This window comes from Aphanomyces astaci, assembly GCF_000520075.1.
Source record: "Aphanomyces astaci strain APO3 unplaced genomic scaffold supercont1.23, whole genome shotgun sequence".
NCBI classification, from domain to species: domain Eukaryota; phylum Oomycota; class Saprolegniomycetes; order Saprolegniales; family Verrucalvaceae; genus Aphanomyces; species Aphanomyces astaci.
The window spans coordinates 778,451-786,887 of NW_009798286.1; the positions used below are offsets into that span (position 1 = coordinate 778,451).

The 8,437-nt window shown below is 51.4% G+C and overlaps 3 protein-coding genes across 6 annotated transcripts in view; all 3 read left to right on the top strand.

The window, feature by feature from the left end:
• The first annotated feature begins 548 nt into the window (after positions 1–548).
• Positions 549–3,281, top strand: H257_09589 (hypothetical protein). The gene is made up of 7 exons (XM_009835839.1): positions 549–848; positions 912–1,112; positions 1,155–1,504; positions 1,570–1,992; positions 2,057–2,279; positions 2,335–2,443; positions 2,509–3,281. Exons 1-7 carry the CDS (start codon positions 590–592, stop codon positions 3,125–3,127), a joined length of 2,184 nt encoding a protein of 727 aa, XP_009834141.1. The 5' UTR covers positions 549–589; the 3' UTR covers positions 3,128–3,281.
• A 565-nt stretch (positions 3,282–3,846) lies between these two features.
• On the top strand, positions 3,847–5,624 carry H257_09590 (hypothetical protein). Its single transcript, XM_009835840.1, has one exon. It carries the CDS (start codon positions 3,879–3,881, stop codon positions 5,547–5,549), a length of 1,671 nt encoding a protein of 556 aa, XP_009834142.1. The 5' UTR covers positions 3,847–3,878; the 3' UTR covers positions 5,550–5,624.
• Positions 5,625–7,341: 1,717 nt separating this feature from the next.
• The window catches only part of H257_09591 (YjeF family domain-containing protein), a 2,972-nt gene continuing 1,876 nt past the window's right edge, over positions 7,342–8,437 (top strand). The window contains exons 1-6 of one of the 4 annotated variants that reach the window (XM_009835842.1): positions 7,342–7,423; positions 7,469–7,545; positions 7,613–7,933; positions 8,013–8,169; positions 8,222–8,274; positions 8,325–8,374. In XM_009835842.1, coding sequence (XP_009834144.1) covers positions 7,366–7,423; positions 7,469–7,545; positions 7,613–7,933; positions 8,013–8,169; positions 8,222–8,274; positions 8,325–8,374 — 716 coding nt within the window. In that variant the 5' untranslated portion in view covers positions 7,342–7,365. Of the gene's footprint in view, positions 7,424–7,468; positions 7,546–7,612; positions 8,275–8,324; positions 8,407–8,437 lie in introns of those variants that run through there. The other 3 variants (XM_009835843.1, XM_009835841.1, XM_009835846.1) reach the window with 3 other exon arrangements.

The following is an 8,437-nucleotide window of genomic DNA, read 5'->3' on the forward strand; positions in this document are numbered from 1 at the left end:
GGCTTATCGGCAACCAAACTGGCGCTGTCCAGCCGTCGCATACAAACATGATTGTTACTGTAGGCTGCAAAGGTGACATGTTAGCGTGGTACAATTACCAATTAACATGTCGACTACTACCAACTTGGTAGATTCACAGGCGTAAAGAATCACACCCGTAAACGACACTAAATCGGTGACGAAAGAATTGTGATGGTCATAATGCTACACCAGGATGCAATATGCCGTTGGCGACATGTGAAACGGCCCAGCATTCTGTACGACCCAACACACGAGGATATTGCCGTACCTACTAGTACGAACGATGATGATCCTAATATCCACATGCCATCGAGTTGCGCTTCTAGCTTGACTTCCATATGTACTATGCATAGTTCCTGGCGTGCATACCAACCTGAGCCGTTGTCTGGTCACATGATTGTCTTGCGGCCGGCGACAGCACTGTCGGAGAAATGATCTTTTGCAAGCTAGAAGCCACGCCAAGAACACTGTGAAACGGTGAAACTGTCACGAGATCAAATCGGATTTTGCCCACTTGTCAATTCTTCATCAGTTGGCCACTCTCAAAGCGCACAGATACACACGACAGATGCAGTATCCTACGTCCCCGTGCTCGATCGACGAGAGCTTCGTGTCGTACTCGGAGAGACTGCCGTCGCTCCACATCCCAACGTCGCCGTCGCTGCTTCGTCGGCAAGGCACGACGGCTGCCCACAAGAAGCGATACATGCACAACTGGGAGAACATATTTGGTCGCCACACGAGCAAGTACTCGGCTCGCGGGCTGTGGGACTTGATCAAGAAAGAGGGCAAAATTGTCCTCTTCCTCGTACTGCTGGGGGCCACTGGTAACGTTATACATGTGTTCAACCTCGCCTTTGTGCTCGCGGCTAACAACTTCAATCATGTAGTGTCGGTGCTCGACTACGGCATCAACGAATCCATCATGGGGCTGCGGTGGACCCAGGCCAAGCTGTTCACGTACCTGGAGTCTCAGCAACCGACAAGTCCTGATGAGGTATGGAACTACTCGTTGGGCGGGGCGATAGCGTGGGGCTTGGTGTTTGCTTTGATTTCAATTTCGTGGACCCACTACGTCGATCCTTTTGCAGGTACCCTTGAGTTTCATGTCAACGAGGCTGATGTGGCTGTAGCTGGGTCGGGCATTCCCGAGATCAAAACCATTCTGTCTGCCGACCAACGTCATGCCCCCGGCCGATACCTTCGCAGTCGCACGTTATTTGCCAAGTCGATCGGCCTGGCCACCGCCCAAGCTAGTGGCCTCTCGGTGGGTAAGGAAGGGCCGTTTGTGCACACGGCATGTATCATCTGCCACCAGTTGATGAAACACTGCGCGTTCTTCCATCGCATCTATCGGAACGAGTCGCTGCACCGACACATGTACAACGCAGCGTGCGCCGTGGGCGTGGCGTCGACGTTTGGCGCGCCGATTGGGGGCGTCCTCTTTTCGATCGAAGTCACAAGCTCGTTCCTGCTCCTTTCGGTACTACTAGTCATTGGGTCATTGGCATGTGTGTGATGTGGTTGATAAGTGTGTGTTGCTGGTAGAACTACTGGAAGAGCTTTGTCGCAGCCGTGAGTGGCTCGGTCATGAAGCAAGTGCTTGATTACATCACCACCCAATCCCAACAGCGCCTCCATTCCTTCCAAGCACTTTTCCCCACCTCGTACAGCGACAAGTCGTTTGGCCAGTTGGAACTCTTTGCGTTTGCCTTCCTGGGGGTGCTGATGGGGGTACTTGGGGCGACGTACGTGTCGATGGCCACGCGGTTACGCCGCTTCTTCGCCCCGCTCAACCGCCGGTTTCCCCTCTTGTGGGGCGGTTTCATTTCCGTGGTCGTGACGGTCGTGGTGTTTACGCCCGGCCCATTCAACCACTTAGGGGTGTCGGACACGCTGAAAGATCTGTGCAGCCCCACTCCCCTCGGACCCAATTGGCAATGGCAGGGCAGTGTGCTGGGCCCCCTTGCGGTATGTAGCTACATGCTACTGTAGTGTAGCCACGTTTAAGCCAAATCATTGTTTTGAGTCGTAGGTGAGCGCCGTGTCCAAGATCTTCATCACGCTCTTATCCGTGTCGCTGCCCATCCCATCGGGTGACTTCATCCCGCTGTTTACAGCTGGCGCCGCATGTGGTCGATTGATCGGAGAACTTATTATATTCATCTTTCCCACCGTGGACATTGTGCCTGGCGGGTACGCGCTCGTGGGCGGCGCGGCGCTGGTCGCGTCGTCGACGCACACAATTTCCGTCGCAGGTACTACGATAGTGTGTACTACTACTACTACCTGCTGATGTTGTGACGATGATAGTGATTGCGCTCGAGCTGACGGGGCAATTCATCTACTTTACACCCCTGTTTTTGGCCGTGTTGTTGGCTGGAGGCATGGGGAAGGCCCTCAGCGTCTCGATATACGACAGGTTTGTCGTCGTCGCCATCCCCTTTACAATGTAACAACTTTGGCATGCGAATGCTGCATTTGTAGTGTGATTATCTCGAAGGGATTGCCGTACTTGCCCATGCTGTTGTGCCACGAGCTACGCGTGGCCAACGTGTGTGCGAGAGATGTCATGGAAGACCAGCTCACATGTCTTCCCAACCGCACGACCAAAGGCGAGATCCGAGCGCTCCTGAAACGGTTCAGCCGAAGCAGTGTGCCCGTGGTGGTCGATCGGGGCAGCCGTCTGTTCTGTGGATGCGTGGCCCGCGAAGACCTCCACGCGCTACTCGCCGAGGATGACCATGATGGTGCCTCCAACCTTCCGACGGCAACTACTGGTGGTATGTACATGCGCCAAACAGAAGCAGGTAGCACCAGCACGATGGTGGTGGACGCAGTTGACGACGATCACGTTGTCGTGTTGTCCGATGTGGTCGAGATGAGTGGCAACGTGCTGAAAGTGGACGAGGACACCCCGTTGGAAACTGTACACCTCCTCTTTGAAATGCTCAAGTGTGCCAAGTTGTTTGTGACCAAGTTTGGCGTGCTGGAAGGCGTCGTCACCCGCGCGTCGATGCACAACCGCCTCACGTACCTCGCCCCGCCAGACCCCTCGGCACTGATGCAGCAACCCGTCGAACGACATGACGACATGGTGTGCTAGAGGTGCTATGCAAATCACACTGTATATACATGCAGATCAACAACTGTACATTCGACGAACGAATAGTTATGTATCCGCCTGTAAATCACCATCGTTCCATTGCGACTGCCCTCGCGACCTGGAATAGGGAGACGAAGCCAGTCCGTTGTTTCACCCCTCCTGGCACCAAACTTGTAATTTGTATGGTGGCAGATTTCCACCACCTGTTACGTACACAAGATTGGACCAAGTGTAATACCTCTGTAAATTTATCTATCAACGTGCTGCTTTTTGGGAACGTTAACAGTTGTAAAGCAGGATTTGACCACGAGCTTAACAGTAAGGAGGGCACAATTGAGAATGACTGACTCAAAAGGTGCGACTCCCAATCCATCCCCCGTGTACTAGTAGTAGTATGATGGTATTCGAACCACGAGGTACTTTAAATATAACGTAGGTGGTGGAAACTACTGTATACGTATAGTCCTATCATTGATGATTCGTTTAACGTTAGCAAGATGTTATTATAGTAAAACGCTGTTTAACCTCGATTTTGAACGAAATTGTGCCGCGTTTTTGCTGCTAAAGTTACCGTTTTTCCCATATTGTGTTTCTCACTACCTGCTATATTAATTGTCAAAGGACTCAATAAATAATCTGATCTTTTATTGTCCATACAAAGCATACGTTGAAAGAGAATATTTTTATTCTGCACCCGCATGCCCTGCCGCCGGCTGCTCCCATTTGCCATTCCGGTCTGAACGCTTGAACGATGTTCATGCGACTGGCGGGACTCGCGCTCCTGGCGACGGCATCATGCCACGCAGCTGATACATCGGCTAAACTTACTTTAAACTATGCTAAGGCCAGCGATGGGACGTGCCGACTTCTGAACGTGGAAGGCGCCAAGAGCACCATGTACGTGTCTGTGCCTGGCAAGCGGTTCTCGACATGTGGTCGCTGCGTGCAGATCTCGTGCCAAGACATAGCGTGCAAAACCGGTAGCTCCGTCGTGGCCTATGTTGTCGACGCAAAGGAAGGCAGCCAAGCGTCCGATCCGCTCCAACTGTCGCCAGATGCCGCCAAGGTGCTGACCCCGAGCCCCATCAACTCACCCATCGGAATCTCGTGGAAGTTTACGGTGTGTCCTGATACGTTTGTCGTTGGCAACATCAAGGCGTGCATGATGGACGGTGCCAGTGCCGATTACCTGCCGATTCAGTTCTTCAACACGTTGCAGCCCATTGACACTGCCACGTACAACGCGGTCCCTGCCAAGCAAAGCCAGAACGGATTCATCTTCGAGTCAGGCCGCATCTCGGACGATCCTTCGTATTACGCCAACATCCCCGTCAAGCTCACGTCGGCCACCGGCGCCGTGGTGCAGGGCTCGCTGTCGTTCAAGAACCCGTCAGTGGACAAGGACGCCAACTGCGCCGACATGGGCGTCCAGTTTGAAAAGCCATCGGCGTCCAGTGGCGAAATCGTGGACCCGCTCACCCCCAACGGCTCCAAGTCCGGCGGCGGCAAATCCGTCCTCGTGCCCGCGATCCTCGGCAGCATCGGGGGACTGGTGCTTCTCGCTGTCATCATCTTTTGCCTTCGCCGCCACCGCGCGGCCAAGGATCTACGCGACGACGACGATGACATGGAGCACGGCCACGGCTCGCGCTCGTCGACGAAAGACCCGCGCCACATCAAGCCCTCGGGACCCCACCAAGTGGTTTCGGCTACCAGTGCCACAACCAACAATGACTCGATTCCACCGGTTATGGGGGGAAACACCCCCACATTGACCGCCAACACACCGTCAACCACATACTCCCGACTCGACTCGGACCCCCCCCAACGACAGCCCCCGCATCCGGCTGCGTACGTCGAACAGCAGCAGCCACATCAACCGTTTGCGTATGTCGTGCCCGAACGTCAGCCTGCCGCACAGCCCAAGGTCGTGGTCAAGTCGCTGCAACACATCCAGCAAAACCAAAGCCAAGGGGTGTCGTACTCGGACATGTTTAACGACGCCAACCGCGGCATGTACGCCCGGAACTCGTTGGCATCGGCGCGAATTTCCAACACCCGCGACGACCGCAAGAGTTTTGATATTGACGAGGAGCGAGATGTGGACTCGCCCTCCCGCCCCACGGAGCACGACGTCCAGCTGGACCTGCTGCTGCAGAGCGGCGCGCTGTCGCTGCACGAAGACCCGTTCGCGACGACCCAGTCGTCTCCCGCCCCGAACAATACTGGTCATGCCACGTCCCCAGAGAGCTACGTGCGCGCGACGTCCATGCCGCGCAGCAATAGTCAGAAGGCGATCGTGCCGACTTTTGCCGCCCCCCGTACGTCTCTGACGGTAGCCAGTCGAGACTCGTCGTCGCACAACAACCTGCTGGCGTACCCGTACAAGAAGAAGCGCGAGATTAGCCAGCACCAGTTTTAGAAAGTTTAAATTTATCAATGTCGTCCGTCCATGGACACGACGAGTACTGAATGTGAATTGGATGTGATGTGACGCGTCTTTTGTCCCTGGCATCGTATTTTGCAGGTCGTCCAGCACGAATGGGTGTCCCATAGGTCTCAGGCGACCTTAGGTAGCTGCAAGCAGCTCCTTTGGACACACCAAGCTCGTCGGCAATGCGGTGAATGGTGAGTTTGGCCTTGCGAAAGGCCACGATAGATCCACGCTGTTCAAGCGTGAGAGCGTATCCTTTTGGCATCTAAGAGAAGCGTGTGCGTCGTAGTAGTGTATATAGGTGGTTCTACCTGTCTTGGGGTGGTCGTAAATTGCCGGGAACCCACTCTGCGGTGGATTTTGAATTTTGTACCTTATGTGTATACATCGTTTTAGGTATTTAAAAGCATCAACGTGACCACAATTTTAATTGGCGTGAACTGACTGAAAGAGCGCTTTGATTGGATAAAAATGGTGTATTCTACAGTGGAAAGGCTTTTGTACCTTTCACTTATGGCCAGGCTTGGGATTGAAAGAGTTTTAACGTTAGGGCTTCATTGTGCATTTCACCCAAATTTACAGTGGTCGAAGGTATCCAGTGTATCCGGATTAGGGTTATTTCAAAATATTATATTTGAGAGTACTCATATAAGCTTTCCTGTATAAAGGTCAAAATTAGTACTATTAAAAGATATAGGTTATTATTTGTAAATGTGTTATTGCCTCATTTCCGTTATGTTTTGTGACATATCTCACAAGATATTCATTTCTACACCTGACATCCAAAGAACGTTTTTTATATGGCGTTTACTGTTATGAGCATACAAGAAGTTGACCTTGAGAAATGCATAAATATTCCCTCGATGCCTTCGATCATTTCGCCAAATACCATTCAAATGGACGGGTTAAACGTGTTTGGATTGGCAGAAATTTAACAGAATCTGATTTGATTGGTCTTTAATCCATTCTCTTCAGACATTCTCTTCAGACATTCGATTCTGCAGAGGATACAGGTACTGTAGAGGTTCACGTTCTATGGAAGGAGAGGTGGACATGACCCGATTAGGAACAACGTCGAGGCTGCCCAATTACTACCGTGCGTTTGGGCAAAACGAATCTTTCGATTTCAAATACTGGTCGGATTTAGCTCGTTCTTTTCTTAATCGCTTCGTCTTGAATTAAAGATGATGAATCCCCAGTTTTGAAGGCTAAATATGAATGGTGATAAACTTATGTGCCTTCGCGACATGGGGAATCCAAGCATTTGCTTGGGTCGGATTGGCACGTACTTCAAGTATTGAAAATAAAATAGCTCGAAATTTTAAAAACTTGCAAGGGGAAAATCCACTACGGTAGTACTTGACTTTCAGTACTCCCGCTCGTATTATTATAAATTTTGGTCTGAGTGCAGAAGTATTTTTTATTTAAATATCGCTGTTCTGAGTATATTAATTTGCTCAGAATGTATGGCAGGAGCGAAATTTGAAACAACGATAATACCCCGTTATATTGATTATAAAACCCCTCACCCGATGAACTGATTTCTCCTATATTCGTATATACCTTCAGATCTAAAAAGTGATACATGGGGGAAAAGTTATGGAAGAATTAACCAATACATTCGTTTTGCCCAAACGCACGGGACTACTCACTACTATTATATACATATTAAAACTACCTGGTATTGTTAATGAAAACTTGGAAGTGGGACCACAAACAAAACGGAATGAATTAAATGTAAGAGGGTTATCGAATACGCAAGGTTCTCCTGGCGATCTTAGCAGTGTGCTGCAACGTTTACAACATGGACGCACGGGCGATCGTGCCGCCCCTGTCGTTTGATCTTTACAAGGGGCAATATGGTAGGTTACTCATACACTGTGAACACTACTAAGCACTGTACATAGGTAAAGTAGGAATAGTCGGTGGCTGTGCAGAGTACACAGGTGCTCCGTACTACGCTGGCATGGCCGCTCTGAAAACGGTATGTATCAGCTTATACCAGCTCCTCTCAACGTCGATTCACGCTTAGTACGTACGTGGGTACATAGGGTGTAGATCTATGTCATATCTTTTGCACTCCCGACGCCGCGATCCCTATAAAGTGCTACAGCCCCGAGCTCATTGTCCATCCGTACCTGGGCACCGCCACCCTTGGTCGCATCACGGCGGTGTTGCCGCGCCTGGATGCGTTGGTTCTTGGCCCGGGCTTGGGCCGAGACCCCGACGTGTTGAGCGCCACAAAGTCGATCGTCGCTGCCGCCACCGAGTTGCAATTGCCGCTCGTGCTCGATGGCGATGCCCTCTACTTGCTTTCCACTGATGTGTTGTTGCTTCGGAACTACACGAATGCAATTCTGACCCCGAATACGGTTGAAACTATCTACTACGCATTGCTGGTAAAAACCAGTTGTTGCACTGACAACGGCGGCATTGGGTATGCCACGTTAGATGGAGTATGGCCGACTGTGTGTGGCGCTGGGGTTGCTGATTTCGCTAGATCTTGCGGCCGCTGCGGCCATATCCCCACAACGAGTCGCCGCAGCGCTAGGCCATGTGACGGTGCTTCAAAAAGGCAAGATCGACGTGATTTCCGACGGCTACACTAGTACGAAAAACAACTTGGGGTTTATCCAGTGGGACTAATCCAACGTGGCAAGCTGTGGAGCAACCTAGTCGAGGTATTCCCAGACGATGTGGCGGCCAAGGCGATGTAAGTGTGCTTTGTGCTCAATCATATTGACACAACGCTATGTATGTCAGGTGTTGGCGGGCAGCGTGGGGGCGTTTCTAGCATGGAGTGCGTGTCGCCTGTTCGTATTTTGTATATTGTGCTTTCGAGTGAAATTTCATTGTGTTGTGGTGTGGTTTCTCGT

Bases quoted from the DNA above. Each gene is read 5' to 3' on its own strand.
- H257_09589 (XM_009835839.1), top strand. From the start codon at position 590: ATGCAGTATCCTACGTCCCCGTGCTCGATCGACGAGAGCTTCGTGTCG. The intron at 849-911 runs GTAACGTTATAC...TCAATCATGTAG, and splicing joins CGTACTGCTGGGGGCCACTG to TGTCGGTGCTCGACTACGGC. The intron at 2,444-2,508 runs GTTTGTCGTCGT...CTGCATTTGTAG, and splicing joins AGCGTCTCGATATACGACAG to TGTGATTATCTCGAAGGGAT.
- H257_09590 (XM_009835840.1), top strand. From the start codon at position 3,879: ATGTTCATGCGACTGGCGGGACTCGCGCTCCTGGCGACGGCATCATGC.